The following is a 23,254-nucleotide window of genomic DNA, read 5'->3' as shown; positions in this document are numbered from 1 at the left end:
AGAAACAAAGGTGGAAACTTCTATCAATTGAGTGAAAATGAAAAAAAGTAGGATGTCTGACTTTCATCATTATATAGAGAGTCACAAAGACATGGAAACAACATTTTTATCTTTATGTGTTTGTTTATTCAACAAGGCACAATGAGCCACAACAAGTAGGAAAGCTCCAACTAGAGGTGATGATACATCACAACAACAACTTGTAGATTTCTACAAGACACATTGTATTCAGAGAGAGTAAGGGAACAACTGTCTTTACAAAAGACAAACATTTTACAATATTGGAGAACACTGTAGTCACTGTCCTTTGAGAGTGTTTTCCAAATGAATTAAGCTTTTGAAATTAATGGACAAAAGAAACTGTAAAAACTGACCTCACAACAGGTCACATCCTTAGTAACCATGAAATGCAGGTAATTTTTAAAATGTTAAAATTATACTGTCACTGGAAAACTGACAATGTGACATTAAAGAAACCTTTTACAATGAAAGGATAAACATATTGATCTTAAAACAGATCAGTTTTCAATAATCACAAAAAGTGAGGGAAAGCCTATTGTAACAAAATGTCCATAAACAGGACAATTAAGATGTTTGATCAAAATGATCAATACTGAGGTAACAAATATCACTGTTGCATCTTATTGGACCAATATGTGATGCACAGTGAAGCTCAAACATATCACAGAAAAATTGTGATATTTAGCAAAACTTTTAGAAAAAAGAATAAACATTTGGATCTTACAACAGATCCATTTTGAATAATCAGAGATTAAAGTAATGTAAAGTCCATTATGATGATATGTCCATAAAAAGGACATATTTTTTTATACTGTGATCATTACCAATCAGAAGATAACAAATGTTATTATAGCATATACCAGTATTGTATAGTATACCAGTATAATGAAGTATCATGATAATTGCTGATGCAATCATATTTGATTCATGCAACATGCATGAGAAGATGTTCTCTTTCTTAACTTGAAAGATATTGTTGTCGTCATTTCCATTAGGAAATCTCATCTTACACAAAGAGAGCAACACAAAATACAACCTTCTGTTCACACAGAAGAACAAGTGCTGACATTTCATAGAATTCAGTTCAAGAAATCTTTGACCAACATGATCATCTGAGTCTGTCTGGTATTAAGTCCAGTCTGTAGGTGTCTACCACGGCCTCCAGAGGGCGCTGTTGACTGGACTCTTGTCTTTGGTGATGCTGGTGTGGACTGTGGAGCTCAGGAGAGAGAAGTCAGCCTCTCTCAGGTTGTTATCAGAGGAAGACTGCAGCTTGTTGACGTGGTTCAGCAGGGTTCTCTGCTGTTGATTCTGCTGCTGCAGCTGTGTCAGGAAGCAAACTGTCATCTCCAGGATGTCTGCTTTCTCCAGCTTGGAGTCTGGCTGCTGTTTGAGGAACTGTGAACCCAGGAGAGACTTGAGCTGCTCAATGCTGCTGTTGATTCGCTCTCTGCGTAACTTCTCCACCAGAGGCTTTCTGAGCTGCAGAGAGAAGAACAAAGTCATGAATAAACTTATTCTGGAGTAAAGTGTTAGCATCAACTAAGACAACCTGTCATGAATGAAGATGAAGTCTCCTTGAATCTCCAATTTACCTTGTGGGTCAGAGTCAGATGGTCCTGAGAGTTGGTCATTGCTGCAGTGATTGTAGGTGCCATGGCTGGATCTCTGTGCTGTAGAGGTCTCTGTAGAGAGAATCTGATCTCTGCTGGCTTCATCACTCCTATTTATAGTCCGACATCTCCATATGAATGTGTGGGTCTTGGTCTGGCTGGAGTTTCTCACAGTCTCAGCCAATCAGAGAGCTTGGTGAGACAATAAGGCGTGTGGAGCAGCATCATGCTGAATGGTGTTACATTGCCTCAGGGACAATAGTTAGATCTCAGGGGAACAGGTGGAGGACTGGGGGGTGATGGAGAGAGACTCACAGAGCTGTGTGTGACTCTGGGAAAGTGGTGACCCTGTAGAGAGAGCAGATCTGCTGCCTGATGCTGGGATCAATGACTTTGACTGAGCACACGCTCATTACCCCATCACACGTGAAGGAGAAAAACATTTATGTTATCATATATGTATTATAATTGATGAAAATAAATATTTAGCCTAGAGTTAGACAAAATTGTTTTCTTTTTGTCAGGCCCTTCTATTGAGCCAAAACGTAGCAGGTGAAATCCATCTATTTTGAAATGATAATTAGTTTGATATTTATTTTTTCAAGCCAGACTTTTTTTTTTCTAAATTAAAGTTTGCATAATCAAAAATGCACTATAGTAAAAACAATACCATAAGATAAAAGACAGTGTGATGTCCATTCATGGCATTTAAAATAAACTCAAGACAATAGTCATGCTGCTGCCCAGATGTAACAGAGTCTTTGGACACGTGCCGCCTTGTAGTCAGTGTGAGTAAGAAGCTGAGCTGAGTTTCCCACACTGACTCCCTGAGCTGTGGTCAATGAACAACAGAGGGACTTCAGTGACAGATGCTGGCTGTGTGTTGTTATAGAAACAGAGGCTGACACTGTAGAGAGAGCTGCCTGATGCTGGGATCAATGACTTTGACTGAGCACACGCTGATCATTCTGTCAGACTTGTGGGACAGTGACAATTAATTACTTCTGTGGTTACAAAATATAGCTGGTATGTAAAGAGATTTTGTTTTGTTTTTTATTGAGCCATAACCTTAAATGTAGCAAGTGCAACTCATGCCACTTTTATTATTTTTTTAAAATAATGTTATTAAACTTTATTTTTGACCTTTTTCCCTGTTTTTTCAAATAAATTACTGTATCTTAGAAGTCAATGCAGATGGCTATAAAGAAAGACTGCAATGCCTGTGATGTATTTAAAAGGTATATGATAACAATGATCATGCTCCTGTCCAGATGTTACACAGTCTTCTGACTTGTGTCTCGTCATCAGTGTGAGTAGAAAGTTGCTCTGTTTCCCACACTGCCTCCCTGTGCTGTGGTCAATGAACCACAAAGGGACTTTGAATAGAGCTTGTGTGGCTGATCCTGGACGTGTGTTGTAGTAGAAACACAGCCTGACGTCACCAACCATCTGGAGGGAAAGAACACCATTGGTTGTCTCTGACAGTTTGAAAAGTATTGAAGTATGAATACAGTTTGATCATAAAATGTCTGTTCTATCGATTTGACAGATTTGGTCAATTTTCAATCACTGTCACACAGTTTGACCATCCAATTATAACTGTGCACTTGTATCAGCAACTGGATAAAACTTTCAGCTCTATACATGAGGGTGGGAGGTTGAGGCAGCTGTTTCCTGAAGTGTGCCAAATCCCTTTGGAGAATAGTCGGCTGCTGGTGGAGTCAAGGATGCTAATCAGTTTAAACTCTTCTCTCCAGAGCTTTCCCACACTCTGTGTATTGATGTGGGTCTGACAGTGTTAAAAGAAATTAACGCTTTGCCTGAATCCAAAAGGCCTTTTTAAGGCTCCTCTTCAGTATGCTGAGGTCATTCATTTTTAGTTTTTAAATTAAAAAGTTTATCCAGTCTCAATTTCCAAATACATACAGTAAAAATCTGGAGCAGTGGAATCTGTTGGCAACATCATCTACAACCTTCTTTAAAAAACTTAGATTGTAAATACAACTAATATGTGCTGAATTCAACATGTGATACTTGGCTGTAGTCACATTGTTTCAGCAAAACACTGAACTCCCTGGTTTTATTATTCAATAATATTATTTTCTTTATTGAATTTTTTTTCAATGTCTTGTTGTCAATGTCCAAGTCTCAGAAGGCATTAATCTTGAAATGTTAGTTAAATTAAATATCCTGTATTCGAAAGTCTAAATAACAACCTACTTTTGGATCTGATTTAATTAACAGAATATTTTTCAGTGATTTTGCTTACTCTCAAATTCAGGAAATGAAAATATATGTAAAATTGCTGAAAGGGATTTTAACATCATAAAAAGGAAAAAAAGGGTTAAAATATGATATATGATTTGATAACAGATCAAGACGTTCCCATTTTGGGGGTCAGTGTCCCTTTTAATCTCTGTCACCTCAGGGCAAAGGTCTGGATCTCTTGTCCCACAGGGCTCTGTGAGTGAGTTTCCTCTGGTTTCCCACACTCTGTCCTTTTCACTGCTTTCACTGGAGGAACAATAAAAGTGTGTCCTTAATACGTCACATTAGATGCACTGTGTGAGCTCTTTAGAGGTGTAATTTTTTTTAACTTTAATATATGTAGCTCTAACAAAATAATGGTGCAGCAAAAGTGTCAGATAAATTTTCTCATTTGTTTAGATAACTTATTCCAAATATGACATGAGGTTCTTGATCCCTCTTCATTCGAAATCTTGATCAAACCACATTTACAGTCCTTAGATTTACACAAAACATGTTTATAATGAATGTATTGGTTCTGTGTGTGGTGATTTTTATCTTGATTTGTCATTGAACATTTGGAACTTTAATGGAAACCTCTGTCTGTTGAGAGAAAATAGAAAAAAAAAGTAGGATGTCTGACTTTGATCATAATAAAGAGAGTTACAATGATACACAGTAACACCCTTCATCAAGAATCTTAATCGAACCACATTGACTGTTCTTAGATTGACACTAGACAGCGATGTTATGAATGAACTGGCACTGTGTGTGCTGATTTTTATCTTGATGCGTGACTGAAAGGTAGAAACAAAGGTGGAAACTTCTATCAATTGAGTGAAAATGAAAAAAAGTAGGATGTCTGACTTTCATCATTATATAGAGAGTCACAAAGACATGGAAACAACATTTTTATCTTTATGTGTTTGTTTATTCAACAAGGCACAATGAGCCACAACAAGTAGGAAAGCTCCAACTAGAGGTGATGATACATCACAACAACAACTTGTAGATTTCTACAAGACACATTGTATTCAGAGAGAGTAAGGGAACAACTGTCTTTACAAAAGACAAACATTTTACAATATTGGAGAACACTGTAGTCACTGTCCTTTGAGAGTGTTTTCCAAATGAATTAAGCTTTTAAAATTAATGGACAAAAGAAACTGTAAAAACTGACCTCACAACAGGTCACATCCTTAGTAACCATGAAATGCAGGTAATTTTTAAAATGTTAAAATTATACTGTCACTGGAAAACTGACAATGTGACATTAAAGAAACCTTTTACAATGAAAGGATAAACATATTGATCTTAAAACAGATCAGTTTTCAATAATCACAAAAAGTGAGGGAAAGCCTATTGTAACAAAATGTCCATAAACAGGACAATTAAGATGTTTGATCAAAATGATCAATACTGAGGTAACAAATATCACTGTTGCATCTTATTGGACCAATATGTGATGCACAGTGAAGCTCAAACATATCACAGAAAAATTGTGATATTTAGCAAAACTTTTAGAAAAAAGAATAAACATTTGGATCTTACAACAGTTCAGTTTTGAATAATCAGAGATTAAAGAGACATAAAGTCCATTATGACGATATGTCCATAAAAAGGCCATTTCTGTATTTTTGGTCACAATGATCAATACCAATCAGAAGATAACAAATGTTACCATAGAATTATACACCAGTATAATGAAGTATCATGATAATTGCTGATGCAATCATATTTGATTCATGCAACATGCATGAGAAGATGTTCTCTTTCTTAACTTGAAAGATATTGTTGTCGTCATTTCCATTAGGAAATCTCATCTTACACAAAGAGAGCAACACAAAATACAACCTTCTGTTCACGCAGAAGAACAAGTGCTGACATTTCATAGAATTCAGTTCAAGAAATCTTTGACCAACATGGTCATCTGAGTCTGTCTGGTAGTAAGTCCAGTCTGTAGGTGTCTACCACGGCCTCCAGAGAGCACTGTTGACTGGACTCTTGTCTTTGGTGATGCTGGTGTGGACTGTGGAGTTCAGGAGAGAGAAGTCAGCCTCTCTCAGGTTGTTATCAGAGGAAGACTGCAGCTTGTTGATGTGGTTCAGCAGGTTTCTCTGCTGTTGATTCTGCTGCTGCAGCTGTGTCAGGAAGCAAACTGTCATCTCCAGGATGTCTGCTTTCTCCAGCTTGGAGTCTGGCTGCTGTTTGAGGAACTGTGGACCCAGGAGAGACTTGAGCTGCTCAATGCTGCTGTTGATTCGCTCTCTGCGTAACTTCTCCACCAGAGGCTTTCTGAGCTGCAGAGAGAAGAACAAAGTCATGAATAAACTTATTCTGGAGTAAAGTGTTAGCATCAACTAAGACAACCTGTCATGAATGAAGATGAAGTCTCCTTGAATCTCCAATTTACCTTGTGGGTCAGAGTCAGATGGTCCTGAGAGTTGGTCATTGCTGCAGTGATTGTAGGTGCCATGGCTGGATCTTTGTGCTGTAGAGGTCTCTGTAAAGAGAATCTGATCTCTGCTGGCTTCATCCCTCCTATTTATAGTCCCACATCTCCATATGAATGTGTGGGTCTTGGTCTGGCTGGAGTTTCTCACAGTCTCAGCCAATCAGAGAGCTTGGTGAGACAATAAGGCGTGTGGAGCAGCATCATGCTGAATGGTGTTACATTGCCTCAGGGACAATAGTTAGATCTCAGGGGAACAGGTGGAGGACTGGGGGGTGATGGAGAGAGACTCACAGAGCTGTGTGTGACTCTGGGAAAGTGGTGACCCTGTAGAGAGAGCAGATCTGCTGCCTGATGCTGGGATCAGTGACTTTGACTGAGCACGCGCTCATTATCCCATCACACGTGAAGGGGGAAAACATTTATGTTATCATATATGTATTATAATTGATGAAAATAAATATTTAGCCTAACCAAAGTAGAAATTGTTTTCTTTTTGTCTTGCACTTCTATTGAACCTCAACACAAAACATAGCAAGTGAAGTCCATCTATTTTTTTCAATTAATATTGATCAAAAATGCTTCATTTAGCAAAAACAGTACCACAAGTTTAAAAAAAAAGCAAAAACAACTGTGATGTCCATTCATGGCATTTGAAATAAACTCAAGACAATAGTCATGCTGCTGTCCACATGTAGCAGGGTCTTTGGACACGTGCCGCCTTGTAGTCAGTGTGAGTAAGAAGCTGAGCTGAGTTTCCCACACTGACTCCATGAACTGTGGTCAATGAACAATAGAAGGACTTCAGTGACAGATGCTGGCTGCGTGTTGTTATAGAAACAGGGCCTGACATCACCCACCATCTGGAGGGAAAGGATCCCATTGGCTGGCACTGACAGTTTGTAAAATTAAAAATTCTGGTGCAAAATTTCTCAAAGTATCAATTAATTGACTTAGTATCTCACATATTTACTTTTAAATCATTGTCCTACATTTCAAATTTACAGTCAGAATCCTTTCACTTTACTGTCCATTAACTGGATTGAAATTTCTGCTCTATACATGCAGGTGGGCGGTTTCCTGGGATGAAGCGTAGTCTGATTGTTTCATGAAGTGTGCCAAATCCCTGTGGAGTCCCTTTGCTGCTGGTGGAGTGGATGTCATTCACACTCAGCTCTGCCCTACAGAACTTTCCCACACTCCATCCATTAGCAGTAAAGAGACATGTGCCTCTTTACAATTGGACCTTTTGGGGATTCTGTGCACAAGAAGTTTGCGGACAGTGGTGCCCAGTCAAAAAATGAAGTGAAAATGTGGGTACTTAAGCATTATGTGAAAATCAAGATTTTTACTTCAAAATTTTGAAACAATGTTAAATGATATTGTAAAATGCTTAAATTTTCTTTACATTATGTCTGATTGTGTGATTTTGTCATCTCAGGTCAAAATTCAAGTTACAGGAAGAGGACAATGAATATATCTCTAAACACAAAATTAACTAACTAACATGGAAAAGTTATATTTAAATGGTCTTAAAAGCTTTTTGTACTTAGTGTCCCACCTGAGGAAATATTAGGGAAGATAGAAGTGCAGCACATGTGGACATTGAGTTGAGATTAAAGGTTGACAGACAAAAGCAGCGGCCAAGTCTTTGCCCCAACGCTTAAGGGCTAACAGCTAAAGTTGGTCAGGTGCAGACTGTCAGCCCAGCTCCTCCATTCCTAAAAGACTGGTTCTCTTGCCCTTTGTTGGCACTTCTACCTCTATACTGCCAATTTTTGGAGTAACAAACCAATTCAAGTCAATGTGAAATTTTATACTGTTCATTTACTCAAAAATGGGTTTGAAACAAGGTCTATATTTTAAAGCCAGAGTCCCCTTTCATTTCTGTCTCCTCAGGGCAAAGGTCTGGATCTATTGTCCCACAGGGCTCTGTGACTGAGTTTCCTCTGGTTTCCCACACTCTGTCCTTTCACTGCTTTCACTGGAGGAACAATAGAAGTGTGTCTAATTATATGACAGATTTGATACAACGTTCTGACCTATTTTAAGAGCTAATTGTTAACTTTAAACATTTTACATTAAAACACTTAAAATTATCTTGAACGGATGTTGCAGCAAATGGTTTTCTGAAATGTACAATCTTTTATTTGCTTGATGACTTGACTTACTGCATATAAACAGAGTGGCCTACATTCATCAAACATCTTAATGGAACCATATCAAGTTTTACTATGCTTAACATTTCAATAAACTGGTAGTTTCAGGATGTACACTTACTCATTAAGGGTACATTCAAATTCATTGAACATGGTCATTTCAGTGACAGAAATAGATTAAAACAGATGGAGGCAGTCAAAGTCATCATATGAAGGATAAATGTAAAGTAAAATGAAATGGAAACAAGATTTTCATCTGACAGTGTTTGTTTATTCAACAAGGCACAATGAGCCACAACAATTATGAAAGCTCCAACTAGAGGTGATGATACATCACAACAACAACTTGTAGTTTTCTACAAGACACACTGTACTCAGAGAGAGTAAGGGAACAACTGTCTTTATAAAAGACAAACATTTTACAATATTGGACAATTGATTTACACTTAATGGACAGAAAAACAGTTAACGGACCTCACAACAGGTTACATTCTTATGAAGCACAAAAATCAGTTAATTCTCTAAATGTAAAAAATTATACTATCACTGGAAAACTGTGACAATGTGACATTAAAGAAACCTTTTACAGTGAAAGGATAAACATATTGATCTTAAAACAGATCAGTTTTCAATAATCACAAAAAGTGAGGGAAAGTCCATAAACAGGACAATTAAGATGTCTGATCAAAATGATCAATACTACTCAAGAGGAAACAAATATCACTGTTGCATCATATTGTACCAACACATGACGCACAGTGAAGCACAAACATATCACAGCAAAATTGTGATATTTAGCAAAACTTTTAGAGAAAAGAATAAACATTTGGATCTTACAACAGATCAGTTTTGAATAATCAGAGATTAAAGAGACATAAAGTCCATTATGACGATATGTCCATAAAAAGGACATTTCAATATTTTTGGTCACAATGATCAATACCAATCAGAAGATAACAAATGTTACCATAGAATTATACACCAGTATAATGAAGTATCATGATAATTGCTGATGCAATCATATTTGATTCATGCAACATGCATGAGAAGATGTTCTCTTTCTTAACTTGAAAGATATTGTTGTTGTCATTTCCATTAGGAAATCTCATCTTACACAAAGAGAGCAACACAAAATACAACCTTCTGTTCACACAGAAGAACAAGTCCTGACATTTCATAGAATTCTATTCAAAAAATCTTTGACCAACATGATCATCTGAGTCTGTCTGGTAGTAAGTCCAGTCTGTAGGTGTCTACCACGGCCTCCAGAGGGCACTGTTGACTGGACTCTTGTCTTTGGTGATGCTGGTGTGGACTGTGGAGCTCAGGAGAGAGAAGTCAGCCTCTCTCAGGTTGTTATCAGAGGAAGACTGCAGTTTGTTGACGTGGTTCAGCAGGGTTCTCTGCTGTTGATTCTGCTGCTGCAGCTGTGTCAGGAAGCAAACTGTCATCTCCAGGATGTCTGCTTTCTCCAGCTTGGAGTCTGGCTGCTGTTTGAGGAACTGTGGACCCAGGAGAGACTTGAGCTGCTCAATGCTGCTGTTGATTCGCTCTCTGCGTAACTTCTCCACCAGAGGCTTTCTGAGCTGCAGAGAGAAGAACAAAGTCATGAATAAACTTATTCTGGAGTAAAGTGTTAGCATCAACTAAGACAACCTGTCATGAATGAAGATGAAGTCTCCTTGAATCTCCAATTTACCTTGTGGGTCAGAGTCAGATGGTCCTGAGAGTTGGTCATTGCTGCAGTGATTGTAGGTGCCATGGTTGGATCTCTGTGCTGTAGAGGTCTCTGTAGAGAGAATCTGATCTCTGCTGGCTTCATCCCTCCTATTTATAGTCCCACATCTCCATATGAATGTGTGGGTCTTGGTCTGGCTGGAGTTTCTCACAGTCTCAGCCAATCAGAGAGCTTGGTGAGACAATAAGGCGTGTGGAGCAGCATCATGCTGAATGGTGTTACATTGCCTCAGGGACAATAGTTAGATCTCAGGGGAACAGGTGGAGGACTGGGGGGTGATGGAGAGAGACTGTGTGTGACTCTGGGAAAGTGGTGACCCTGTAGAGAGAGCAGATCTGCTGCCTGATGCTGGGATCAATGACTTTGACTGAGCACACGCTCTGATCATTCTGTCACACATGTGGGACAGTGACAATTAAATATATCTATGGTTAGAACATGTAGTTGATATGTAAGAATTAAATCAAATATTTTGTAGCAGATATTTGTGTTTTTTATTGAGCCATAACCTTAAATGTAGCAGGTGCAACTCATGCCACTTTTATTCTGTGTTTATGATGTAGTTAAATTTTTAAGTTTTCCCTCTTTTTTTCAAATAAATAACTGTATCTTAGAAGTCAATGCTGATTGCTATTGAGAAAGACTGTAATGCCTGTGATGTATTTAAAAGGTATATGATAACAATGATTATGCTCCTGTCCAGATGTTACACAGTCTTCTGACTTGTGTCTTGTCATCAGTGTGAGTAGAAAGTTGCTCTGTTTCCCACACTGCCTCTCTGTGCTGTGGTCAATGAACCACAAAGGGACTTTGAATGGAGCTTGTGTGGCTGATCCTGGACGTGTGTTGTAGTAGAAACACAGCCTGACGTCACCAACCATCTGGAGGGAAAGAACACCATTGGTTGTCTCTGACAGTTTGAAAAGTATTGAAGTATGAATACAGTTTGATCATAAAATGTCTGTTCCGTTGATTTGACAGATTATTTGGTCAATTTTCAGTCACTGTCACAGAGTTTGACCATCCAATCATAACTGTGCACTTGTATCAGCAACTGGATAAAACTTTCAGCTCTATACATGAGGGTGGGAGGTTGAGGCAGCTGTTTCCTGAAGTGTGCCAAATCCCTTTGGAGAATAGTCGGCTGCTGGTGGAGTCAAGGATGCTAATCAGTTTAAACTCTTCTCTCCAGAGCTTTCCCACACTTTGTCTATTAAAATAAATTAAGAGTTTGCTTTCATCCAAAAGCCCCTTAAGTGGTTTCTCTTTTTAATATGTTGAGGCCATTTTTTTCTATTGAATAACTAAAAAAGTCTTGATTTCCAAATTTATACATTGAAATCTGGAGAGATTAAATCCACCAGGGAAATTACCTCTGACATTCAAATATTTTGTGTGAATATGACCAACTTATACTGAGTTTAACATGTGATACTTGGCTGTAGTCATATTTTCTCAGAAAATCACTGACCTCCCTGGTTTTATTACTTCATAATTTTTCTCTTTGCATTATCTCTTTTTCACCAGATGCTTCAAATTTATTTAAAAAATAATACAGACATTTGTCAGTGCAGTTGAGCGCTTGCAAACAACTATAGATACCCATTGCATTCTTATGTTTAGTTTTTAACTGAGCAAAAGTTTTCTTGGTGTCCAGATGTAGCAGGTGTGTCTTCTGTCTTGTGGCTGTTAGTTTGTGTGAGTAGAAAGTTTCTCTCAGTTTCCCACACTGAGCCTTTGAATGATGTGGTCAATGCACTACAAAAGGACTTTGAAAGGAGCTTTTGTGACGGATGCTGGACGTGTGCTGTAATGGAGACACAGCCTGACGTCACAAACCATCTGGAGGGAAACAACCTCATTGGTTGCCACCAAGGTTTGACATTTTTTTAAAAATATAACCAAAAATTTAGCAAGTCTTGACAAATTACACTAAATTGGCAGTTTGTTGTAGAAAAATAAACTAAGTCAAAATTACAGCTTGATGTTTGGGGTTGGGGGTTGAGACAGCTGTTTCCTGAAGTGTGCCAAATCCATCTGGACAATAGTCGGCTGCTGGTGTGGTTAAGGATGCTAATCAAACTGAACTGTGATTCAGCTGTCCAGAGCTGTCCCACACTCTGTCCACTGACAGTCTGTTTACTGTGTGCCATGTTAAAACAAGGTTGTGTTTGGTGAAGCAGGATTCAGTATTTTTATTTCATTTCATTGTACGTCGCTGTTTGTTTTTTTGTTTTTGTTTTTGTTTTTTTGTTTTTTACATAAAACTCAATATCATCAAAATACAACATTAGCAAAAGATGATGAATGCTGTTAGATTCAATTTTCTTTTTTTTATGCAGTAGATTCTCAAAAGACAAACACTGAGATAAAAAAGGTAAAATATTCCAGACAGTCACACTGAACAATCTTCTGCTTTGCTCCATTTGTATTTTATACAGACAAAGTTTCCGTAATACTGTAATTGTCATGAACTTCAATGTTTTACTTACATATGTCCTGTGATGTAACATTTAAATTTTACGGCCTGTCTTCGGTACATTTAAATTTTTTTTTATTCAATTATAAATTAGCAATATTTTCAGAACTTTTGACAATGGTTAATGTTGCTTCAATAGAGCACTAACTTTACAAGCAAGCAGGTTTTCATTTTGATCCCTCCATATTCCCTCTTAACCTCTTCAGGACAGAGGTCCTGGTCTATTGTCCCTCAGGGCTCTGTGAGAGCATTTTCTCTGGTTTCCCACACTCTGTCCTTTCACTGCTTTCACTGAAGGAATAATGGAAGTGTGTCTCATTATCCATCACATTAGGAGACAACAGTTATATTTAAAATCTTCACATTCCAACACAAGGATCCAAGAACTAAACCAAAACTATGACTCAGCAGCCAGTTTATGTTTGGAATGAAACCAGAGGCACAAGGCAAATTTCTCCACTTGTTTTGGTCACTAACAATGATCCACTACATGTAAATCGAATTAAATGGATGATACCATTTCACCAAATGTCTTAATCAGTTGACATGAAAATGTACTTTTTTTCATATTGAAGCTGAAATAAAACCACAGGTGGTCTCAATGGAAAAGCAAAAAGCACTCTTCTGCCAGATGTGAATGCTGACCTTTACGATAAAATGATACAGTTATATCACATCACTGTGGTAGTTAAGTAAGAACAGTGCTAAAAAGGGACACTTTTGGAAATGATCCTTCATCCTAGACTTACAGTAGTGACTTTACCAGAAAGCAGGTTTTCATTTTGACTCAGTAATATTCACACTTATGTAACAGCACTCTGTTACTAGAGTAAGAAAAATGCTTTATAGGACACTTGAGAAATGATCCCTAATCATAACAGCATAACCAGGCACAAGAATAAATAATGGGAACACAACAACTCTTTAGATCACATTGATTTCTTTATTGAAATGAACTCAGTGATGCATTTCATGAAAGCTCCTACTGGAAGCATATAAATGTGATGATACATCACAACAATAACTTGGTAACATCTCCAAGACACACTGCACTCAAAATGAGTAGAGGACCAGTCGTCTTTACAAAAGACAAACAGTATGAGGTTCATCATCAGTCACTTTTACAGAAAACATAGCTCAAAATGAGCATAATCTGCACTTTATAGCAAAGGCAAACAATGAAAAAACTGATCTTAGAACAGATCAAGTTAAGATAATCACAAAGTGATTCATGCAGGTTAATATCAAATGAACTTAATACATTTTCATGAAGAAGTAAACTGGGATTTCAGTCTTAGACTGTATCAGGTTAATAAGCAAACCTTTTCAACAAAAGGATAAAAAAATACACACTGATCTGATAACTGATCAATACTTACTAATCAAAGACATTCAAATGAAGTCAATTGAGACTAAATGTCCACACAAAGGACAGAGTTTTTGATCACTATGATGACCAACACTCAAGAAGTAGTACACTTCATTTTATCATTATTACCACAAAGTAATGAAGAGTTTTTTACCGTAGTAAATTTTCATCTGATTAATGTTTGAAATGATTCATGCATCGTGCATGACAAAGGTTCTTTCTCAATATGAAAGATAATATCACTGTGTTACACTATTTCCACAGGAAATGATGTTTTTCTTAACAAGAAAGTTTGAAATACACATAAAAGTATTTAAACAGCTTTCTGTTGATACAGAAGAACAAGTCCTTAAATTTCACAGAATTCATTTCCAGAGATCTTTGACCAACATGGTCATCTGAGTCTGTCTGGTAGTAAGTCCAGTCTGTAGGTGTCTACCACAGCCTCCAGTGGCCGCTGTTGACTGGACTCTTGTCTTTGGTGATGCTGGTGTGGACTGTGGAGCTCAGGAGAGAGAAGTCAGCCTCTCTCAGGTTGTTATCAGAGGAAGACTGCAGCTTGTTGATGTGGTTCAGCAGGGTTCTCTGCTGTTGATTCTGCTGCTGCAGCTGTGTCAGGAAGCAAACTGTCATCTCCAGGATGTCTGCTTTCTCCAGCTTGGAGTCTGGCTGCTGTTTGAGGAACTGTGGACCCAGGAGAGACTTGAGCTGCTCAATGCTGCTGTTGATTCGCTCTCTGCGTAACTTCTCCACCAGAGGCTTTCTGAGCTGCAGAGAGAAGAACAAAGTCATGAATAAACTTATTCTGGAGTAAAGTGTTAGCATCAGCTAAGACAACCTGTCATGAATGAAGATGAAGTCTCCTTGAATCTCCAATTTACCTTGTGGGTCAGCGTCAGATGGTCCTGAGAGTTGGTCATTGCTGCAGTGATTGTAGGTGCCATGGCTGGATCTCTGTGCTGTAGAGGTCTCTGTAGAGAGAATCTGATCTCTGCTGGCTTCATCCCTCCTATTTATAGTCCCACATCTCCATATGAATGTGTGGGTCTTGGTCTGGCTGGAGTTTCTCACAGTCTCAGCCAATCAGAGAGCTTGGTGAGACAATAAGGCGTGTGGAGCAGCATCATGCTGAATGGTGTTACATTGCCTCAGGGACAATAGTTAGATCTCAGGGGAACAGGTGGAGGACTGGGGGGTGATGGAGAGAGACTCACAGAGCTGTGTGTGACTCTGGGAAAGTGGTGACCCTGTAGAGAGAGCAGATCTGCTGCCTGATGCTGGGATCAGTGACTTTGACTGAGCACACGCTCTGATCATTCTGTCGCACATGTGGGACAGTGACAATTAAATATATCTATGGTTAGAATATATAGTTGATATGTAAGAATAAAATCAAATATTTTGTAGCAGATATTTGTGTTTTTTATTGAGCCATAACCTTAAATGTAGCAAGTACAACTCATGTCACTTTTATTCTGTCTTCATGATGTAGTTAAATTTTTATTTTGAACTTTTCCCTCTTTTTCTCAAATAAATAACTGTATTTTAGAAGTCAATGCTGATTGCTATTGAGAAAGACTGTAATGCCTGTGATGTATTTAAAAGGTATATGATAACAATGATCATGCTCCTGTCCACATGTGGCGCAGTCTTCTGACTTGTGTCTTGTCATCAGTGTGAGTAGAAAGTTGCTCTGTTTCCCACACTGCCTCCCTGTGCTGTGGTCAATGAACCACAAAGGGACTTTGAATGGAGCTTGTGTGGCTGATCCTGGACGTGTGTTGTAGTAGAAACACAGCCTGACGTCACCAACCATCTGGAGGGAAAGAACACCATTGGTTGTCTCTGACAGTTTGCAAAGTTTAAAAGTATGATGAATGTTTTACCATAAAGCATCAGCTCCATTGATTTGACATGTTATTTATTCGAATTTCAGTCACTGTCACAGAGTTTGACCATCCAATCATAACTGTGCACTTGTATCAGCAACTGGATAAAACTTTCAGCTCTATACATGAGGGTGGGAGGTTGAGGCAGCTGTTTCCTGAAGTGTGCCAAATCCCTTTGGAGAATAGTCAGCTGCTGGTGGAGTCAAGGATGCTAATCAGTTTAAACTCTTCTCTCCAGAGCTTCCTGAAACTTTGTGTATTAAAAATAAATTAAGAGTTTGATTTAATCCAAAAGGCCCTTAAGTGATTTCTCCTTTTAATATGTTGAGGCCTATTTTTTTTAATTTTTTTTTATTGAATAACTAAAAAAGTCTTGATTTCCAAATTTATACATTGAAATCTGGAGAGATGAAATCCTCCGGCGAAATTACCTCTGACATTCAAATATTTTAAAAACCTACAGTGTGAATATGACCAACTTATACTGAGTTTAACATGTGATACTTGGTTGTAGTCATATTTTCTCAGAAAATCACTGACCTCCCTGGTTTTATTACTTCATAATTTTTCTCTTTGCATTATCTCTTTTTCAGCAGATGCTTCAAATTTATTTAAAAAATAATACAGACATTTGTCAGTGCAGTTGAGCGCTTGCAAACAACTATAGATACCCATTGCATTCTTATGTTTAGTTTTTAACTGAGCAAAAGTTTTCTTGGTGTCCAGATGTAGCAGGTGTGTCTTCTGTCTTGTGGCTGTTAGTTTGTGTGAGTAGAAAGTTTCTCTCAGTTTCCCACACTGAGCCTTTGAATGATGTGGTCAATGCACTACAAAAGGACTTTGAAAGGAGCTTTTGTGACGGATGCTGGACGTGTGCTGTAATGGAGACACAGCCTGACGTCACAAACCATCTGGAGGGAAACAACCTCATTGGTTGCCACCAAGGTTTGACATTTTTTAAAAATATAATCAAAAATTTAGCAAGTCTTGACAAGTTACACTAAATTGGCAGTTTGTGGTAGAAAAATAAGAAAATCCTGCCACGATAGAACCTTTGTATCATTAACTAAATCAAAATTACAGCTTGATGTTTGGGGTTGGGGGTTGAGACAGCTGTTTCCTGAAGTGTGCCAAATCCATCTGGACAATAGTCGGCTGCTGGTGTGGTTAAGGATGCTAATCAAACTGAACTGTGATTCAGTTGTCCAGAGCTGTCCCACACTCTGTCCACTGACAGCCTGTTTACTGTGTGCCATGTTAAAACAAGGTTGTCTTTGGTAAAAACAACCAGTATTTTTACTTTTCATTTCATTGTATTTCATTGTTTTTTTTTTTTTTTTGGTTTTTTGGTTTTTTTTTACATAAAACTCAATGTTATAATCAAAATACAGTATTCGTAAAAGATGATGAATCCATTTAGATTTCATTTTCATTTTCTTAAAAAATGCAGTAAATTATCAAAATAAAAGCACTGAGATAAAATAAGGTAAAATATTCCAGTCAGTCACACTGAACAATCTTCTGCTTTGCTCCATTTGTACTTTACACAGACTACATTTCCATAGTACTGTAATTGTCATAAACTTCAAAGTTTTACTTTCATATATCATGTGATGTAACATTTAAATTTTGTGATCTGTTATTCAGCACCTTTTAAAAAGTTTTATGTCGATGATAAATGAGCAATATTTTCAGAACTTTTGACGATGGTTGATGTTGCTTCAATAGAGCACTAACTTTACAAGCAAGCAGGTTTTCATTTTGATCCCTCCATATTCCCTCTTAACCTCTTCAGGACAGAGGTCCCGGTCTATTGTCCCTCAGGGCTCTGTGAGAGCATTTTCTCTGGTTTCCCACACTCTGTCCTTTCACTGCTTTCACTGAAGGAACAATGGAAGTGTGTCTCATTATCCATCAAATTAGGAGACAACAGTTATATTTTAAATCTTCACATTCCAACACAAGGAACCAAGAACTAAACCAAAACTATGACTCAGCAGCCAGTTTATGTTTGGAATGAAACCAGAGGCACAAGGCAAATTTCTCCACTTGTTTTGGTCACTAACAATGATCCACTGCATGTAAATCGAATTAAATGGATGATACCATTTCACCAAATATCTTAATCAGTTGACATGAAAATTTACTTTTTTCATATTGAAGCTGAAATAAAACCACAGGTGGTCTCAATGGAAAAGCAAAAAGCACTCTTCTGCCAGATGTGAATGCTGACCTTTACGATAAAATGATACAGTTATATCACATCACTGTGGTAGTTAAGTAAGAACAGTGCTAAAAAGGGACACTTTTGGAAATGATCCTTCATCCTAGACTTACAGTAGTGACTTTACCAGAAAGCAGGTTTTCATTTTGACTCAGTAATATTCACACTTATGTAACAGCACTCTGTTACTAGAGTAAGAAAAATGCTTTATAGGACACTTGAGAAATGATCCCTAATCATAACAGCATAACCAGGCACAAGAATAAATAATGGGAACACAACAACTCTTTAGATCACATTGATTTCTTTATTGAAATGAACTCAGTGATGCATTTCATGAAAGCTCCTACTGGAAGCATATAAATGTGATGATACATCACAACAATAACTTGGTAACATCTCCAAGACACACTGCACTCAAAATGAGTAGAGGACCAGTCGTCTTTACAAAAGACAAATAGTATGAGGTTCATCATCAGTCACTTTTACAGAAAACATAGCTCAAAATGAGCATAATCTGCACTTTATAGCAAAGGCAATCAATGAAAAAACTGATCTTAGAACAGATCAAGTCAAGATAATCACAAAGTGATTCATGCAGGTTAATATCAAATGAACTTAATATTTTTCATGAAGAAGTAAACTGGGATTTCAGTCTTGGACTGTATCAGGTTAATAAGCAAACCTTTTCAACAAAAGGATAAAAAAATACACACTGATCTGATAACTGATCAATACTTACTAATCAAAGACATTCAAATGAAGTCAATTGAGACTAAATGTCCACACAAAGGACAGAGTTTTCGATCACTATGATGACCAACACTCAAGAAGTAGTACACTTCATTTTATCATTATTACCACAAAGTAATGAAGAGTTTTTTACCGTAGTAAATTTTCATCTGATTAATGTTTGAAATGATTCATGCATTGTGCATGACAAAGGTTCTTTCTCAATATGAAAGATAATATCACTGTGTTACACTATTTCCACAGGAAATGATGTTTTTCTTAACAAGAAAGTTTGAAATACACATAGAAGTATTTAAACAGCTTTCTGTTGATACAGAAGAACAAGTCCTTAAATTTCACAGAATTCATTTCCAGAGATCTTTGACCAACATGGTCATCTGAGTCTGTCTGGTAGTAAGTCCAGTCTGTAGGTGTCTACCACGGCCTCCAGAGGGCACTGTTGACTGGACTTTTGTCTTTGGTGATGCTGGTGTGGACTGTGGAGCTCAGGAGAGAGAAGTCAGCCTCTCTCAGGTTGTTATCAGAGGAAGACTGCAGCTTGTTGATGTGGTTCAGCAGGGTTCTCTGCTGTTGATTCTGCTGCTGCAGCTGTGTCAGGAAGCAAACTGTCATCTCCAGGATGTCTGCTTTCTCCAGCTTGGAGTCTGGCTGCTGTTTGAGGAACTGTGGACCCAGGAGAGACTTGAGCTGCTCAATGCTGCTGTTGATTCACTCTCTGCGTAACTTCTCCACCAGAGGCTTTCTGAGCTGCAGAGAGAAGAACAAAGTCATGAATAAACTTATTCTGGAGTAAAGTGTTAGCATCAACTAAGACAACCTGTCATGAATGAAGATGAAGTCTCCTTGAATCTCCAATTTACCTTGTGGGTCAGAGTCAGATGGTCCTGAGAGTTGGTCATTGCTGCAGTGATTGTAGGTGCCATGGCTGGATCTCTGTGCTGTAGAGGTCTCTGTAGAGAGAATCTGATCTCTGCTGGCTTCATCCCTCCTATTTATAGTCCCACATCTCCATATGAATGTGTGGGTCTTGGTCTGGCTGGAGTTTCTCACAGTCTCAGCCAATCAGAGAGCTTTGGGAGAGAATAAGGCGTGTGGAGCAGCATCATGCTGAATGGTGTTACATTGCCTCAGGGACAATAGTTAGATCTCAGGGGAACAGGTGGAGGACTGGGGGGGTGATGGAGAGAGACTCACAGAGCTGTGTGTGACTCTGGGAAAGTGGTGACCCTGTAGAGAGAGCAGATCTGCTGCCTGATGCTGGGATCAGTGACTTTGACTGAGCACACGCTCTGATCATTCTGTCGCACATGTGGGACAGTGACAATTAAATATATCTATGGTTAGAATATATAGTTGATATGTAAGAATTAAATCAAATATTTTCTAGCAGATTTTTGTGTTTTTTATTGAGCCATAACCTTAAATGTAGCAAGTGCAACTCATGCCACTTTTATTCTGTGTTAATGATGTAGTTAAATTTTTAAGTTTTCCCTCTTTTTTTCAAATAAATGACTGTATTTTAGAAGTCAATGCAGATGGCTATTGAGAAAGACTGTAATGCCTGTGATGTATTTAAAAGGTATATGATAACAATGATCATGCTCCTGTCCACATGTGGCGCAGTCTTCTGACTTGTGTCTTGTCATCAGTGTGAGTAGAAAGTTGCTCTGTTTCCCACACTGCCTCCCTGTGCTGTGGTCAATGAACCACAAAGGGACTTTGAATGGAGCTTGTGTGGCTGATCCTGGACGTGTGTTGTAGTAGAAACACAGCCTGACGTCACCAACCATCTGGAGGGAAAGAACACCATTGGTTGTCTCTGACAGTTTGAAAAGTATTGAAGTATGAATACAGTTTGATCATAAAATGTCTGTTCCGTTGATTTGACAGATTATTTGGTCAATTTTCAATCACTGTCACACAGTTTGACCATCCAATCATAACTGTGTACTTGTATCAGCAACTAGATAAAACTTTCAGCTCTATACATGAGGGTGGGAGGTTGAGGCAGCTGTTTCCTGAAGTGTGCCAAATCCCTTTGGAGAATAGTCAGCTGCTGGTGGAGTCAAGGATGCTAATCAGTTTAAACTCTTCTCTCCAGAGCTTTCCCACACTTTGTCTATTAAAATAAATTAAGAGTTTGCTTTCATCCAAAAGGCCCTTAAGTGGTTTCTCTTTTTAATATGTTGAGGCCATTTTTTTTCTAATGAATAACTCATTAAGTCTTGATTTCCAAATTTATACATTGAAATCTGGAGAGATGAAATCCACCAGGGAAATTACCTCTGACATTCAAATATTTTAAAAACCTACAGTGTGAATATGACCAACTTATACTGAGTTAACATGTGATACTTGGCTGTAGTCATATTCTCTCAGAAAATCACTGACCTCCCTGGTTTTATTACTTCATAATTTTTCTTTTTGCATTATCTCTTTTTCACCAGATGCTTCAAATTTATTTAAAAAATAATACAGACATTTGTCAGTGCAGTTGAGCGCTTGCAAACAACTATAGATACCCATTGCATTCTTATGTTTAGTTTTTAACTGAGCAAAAGTTTTCTTGGTGTCCAGATGTAGCAGGTGTGTCTTCTGTCTTGTGGCTGTTAGTTTGTGTGAGTAGAAAGTTTCTCTCAGTTTCCCACACTGAGCCTTTGAATGATGTGGTCAATGCACTACAAAAGGACTTTGAAAGGAGCTTTTGTGACGGATGCTGGACGTGTGCTGTAATGGAGACACAGCCTGACGTCACAAACCATCTGGAGGGAAACAACCTCATTGGTTGCCACCAAGGTTTGACATTTTTTAAAAATATAACCAAAGATTTAGCAAGTCTTGACAAGTTACACTAAATTGGCAGTTTGTGGTAGAAAAATAAAAAATCCTGCCACGATAGAACCTTTGTATCATTAACTAAATCAAAATCACAGCTTGATGTTTGGGGTTGGGGGGTTGAGACAGCTGTTTCCTGAAGTGTGCCAAATCCATCTGGACAATAGTCGGCTGCTGGTGTGGTTAAGGATGCTAATCAAACTGAACTGTGATTCAGTTGTCCAGAGCTGTCCCACACTCTGTCCACTGACAGCCTGTTTACTGTGTGCCATGTTAAAACAAGGTTGTCTTTGGTAAAAACAACCAGTATTTTTACTTTTCATTTCATTGTATTTCATTGTTTTTTTGTTTTTTTTTACATAAAACTCAATGTTATAATCAAAATACAACATTAGTAAAAGATGATGAATCCATTTAGATTTCATTTTCATTTTCTTAAAAAATGCAGTAAATTATCAAAATAAAAGCACTGAGATAAAATAAGGTAAAATATTCCAGTCAGTCACACTGAACAATCTTCTGCTTTGCTCCATTTGTACTTTACACAGACTACATTTCCATAGTACTGTAATTGTCATAAACTTCAAAGTTTTACTTTCATATATCATGTGATGTAACATTTAAATTTTGTGATCTGTTATTCAGCACCTTTTAAAAAGTTTTATGTCGATGATAAATGAGCAATATTTTCAGAACTTTTGACGATGGTTGATGTTGCTTCAATAGAGCACTAACTTTACAAGCAAGCAGGTTTTCATTTTGATCCCTCCATATTCCCTCTTAACCTCTTCAGGACAGAGGTCCCGGTCTATTGTCCCTCAGGGCTCTGTGAGAGCATTTTCTCTGGTTTCCCACACTCTGTCCTTTCACTGCTTTCACTGAAGGAACAATGGAAGTGTGTCTCATTATCCATCACATTAGGAGACAACAGTTATATTTTAAATCTTCACATTCCAACACAAGGAACCAAGAACTAAACCAAAACTATGACTCAGCAGCCAGTTTATGTTTGGAATGAAACCAGAGGCACAAGGCAAATTTCTCCACTTGTTTTGGTCACTAACAATGATCCACTGCATGTAAATCGAATTAAATGGATGATACCATTTCACCAAATATCTTAATCAGTTGACATGAAAATTTACTTTTTTCATATTGAAGCTGAAATAAAACCACAGGTGGTCTCAATGGAAAAGCAAAAAGCACTCTTCTGCCAGATGTGAATGCTGACCTTTACGATAAAATGATACAGTTATATCACATCACTGTGGTAGTTAAGTAAGAACAGTGCTAAAAAGGGACACTTTTGGAAATGATCCTTCATCCTAGACTTACAGTAGTGACTTTACCAGAAAGCAGGTTTTCATTTTGACTCAGTAATATTCACACTTATGTAACAGCACTCTGTTACTAGAGTAAGAAAAATGCTTTATAGGACACTTGAGAAATGATCCCTAATCATAACAGCATAACCA

General features: G+C 37.9%; 4 protein-coding genes and 2 pseudogenes across 9 annotated transcripts in view; 1 reads left to right on the top strand and 5 right to left on the bottom strand.

Annotated features, from left to right (window-relative positions):
- Window positions 1-23,254, top strand: part of LOC139630145 (protein SPMIP1) — a 35,265-nt gene that overhangs the window by 6,554 nt on the left and 5,457 nt on the right. For 2 of the 6 annotated variants that reach the window (XM_071493287.1, XM_071493289.1), the window contains exon 2: window positions 8,233-8,267. The exons of 3 other annotated variants lie outside the window; for them this stretch is intronic. The gene's annotated coding sequence lies outside the window, so the exon portion shown is untranslated. Of the gene's footprint in view, window positions 1-8,232; window positions 8,272-23,254 lie in introns of those variants that run through there. One more of the 6 variants, XM_071493292.1, reaches the window with a different exon arrangement.
- LOC139630152 (transcription factor HES-7.1-like) lies at window positions 104-1,801 on the bottom strand (annotated as a pseudogene).
- Window positions 1,744-7,394, bottom strand: LOC139630148 (transcription factor HES-4-like). The gene is made up of 2 exons (XM_071493296.1): window positions 6,295-7,394; window positions 1,744-6,181 (listed from the first exon to the last, which is right to left on the bottom strand). The coding sequence occupies exons 1-2, from the start codon at window positions 6,415-6,417 to the stop codon at window positions 5,849-5,851; spliced, it is 456 nt and encodes a 151-aa protein (XP_071349397.1). The 5' UTR covers window positions 6,418-7,394; the 3' UTR covers window positions 1,744-5,848.
- Window positions 8,278-13,477, bottom strand: LOC139630149 (transcription factor HES-4-like). Its single transcript, XM_071493298.1, has 2 exons — window positions 10,192-13,477; window positions 8,278-10,078 (listed from the first exon to the last, which is right to left on the bottom strand). Exons 1-2 carry the CDS (start codon window positions 10,312-10,314, stop codon window positions 9,746-9,748), a joined length of 456 nt encoding a protein of 151 aa, XP_071349399.1. The 5' UTR covers window positions 10,315-13,477; the 3' UTR covers window positions 8,278-9,745.
- On the bottom strand, window positions 13,633-15,082 carry LOC139630150 (transcription factor HES-4-like). Its single transcript, XM_071493299.1, has 2 exons — window positions 14,960-15,082; window positions 13,633-14,846 (listed from the first exon to the last, which is right to left on the bottom strand). Exons 1-2 carry the CDS (start codon window positions 15,080-15,082, stop codon window positions 14,514-14,516), a joined length of 456 nt encoding a protein of 151 aa, XP_071349400.1. The 3' UTR covers window positions 13,633-14,513.
- LOC139630151 (transcription factor HES-4-like) lies at window positions 18,479-23,148 on the bottom strand (annotated as a pseudogene).

This window comes from Trachinotus anak, unplaced genomic scaffold, assembly GCF_046630095.1.
Source record: "Trachinotus anak isolate AG129_WGS33_773 ecotype Australia unplaced genomic scaffold, CSIRO_AGI_Tana_v1 ptg000013l, whole genome shotgun sequence".
Lineage (NCBI taxonomy): Eukaryota > Metazoa > Chordata > Actinopteri > Carangiformes > Carangidae > Trachinotus > Trachinotus anak.
Note: the sequence above shows the minus strand (reverse complement) of the source record. Positions and strands in the feature narration are given on the sequence as shown.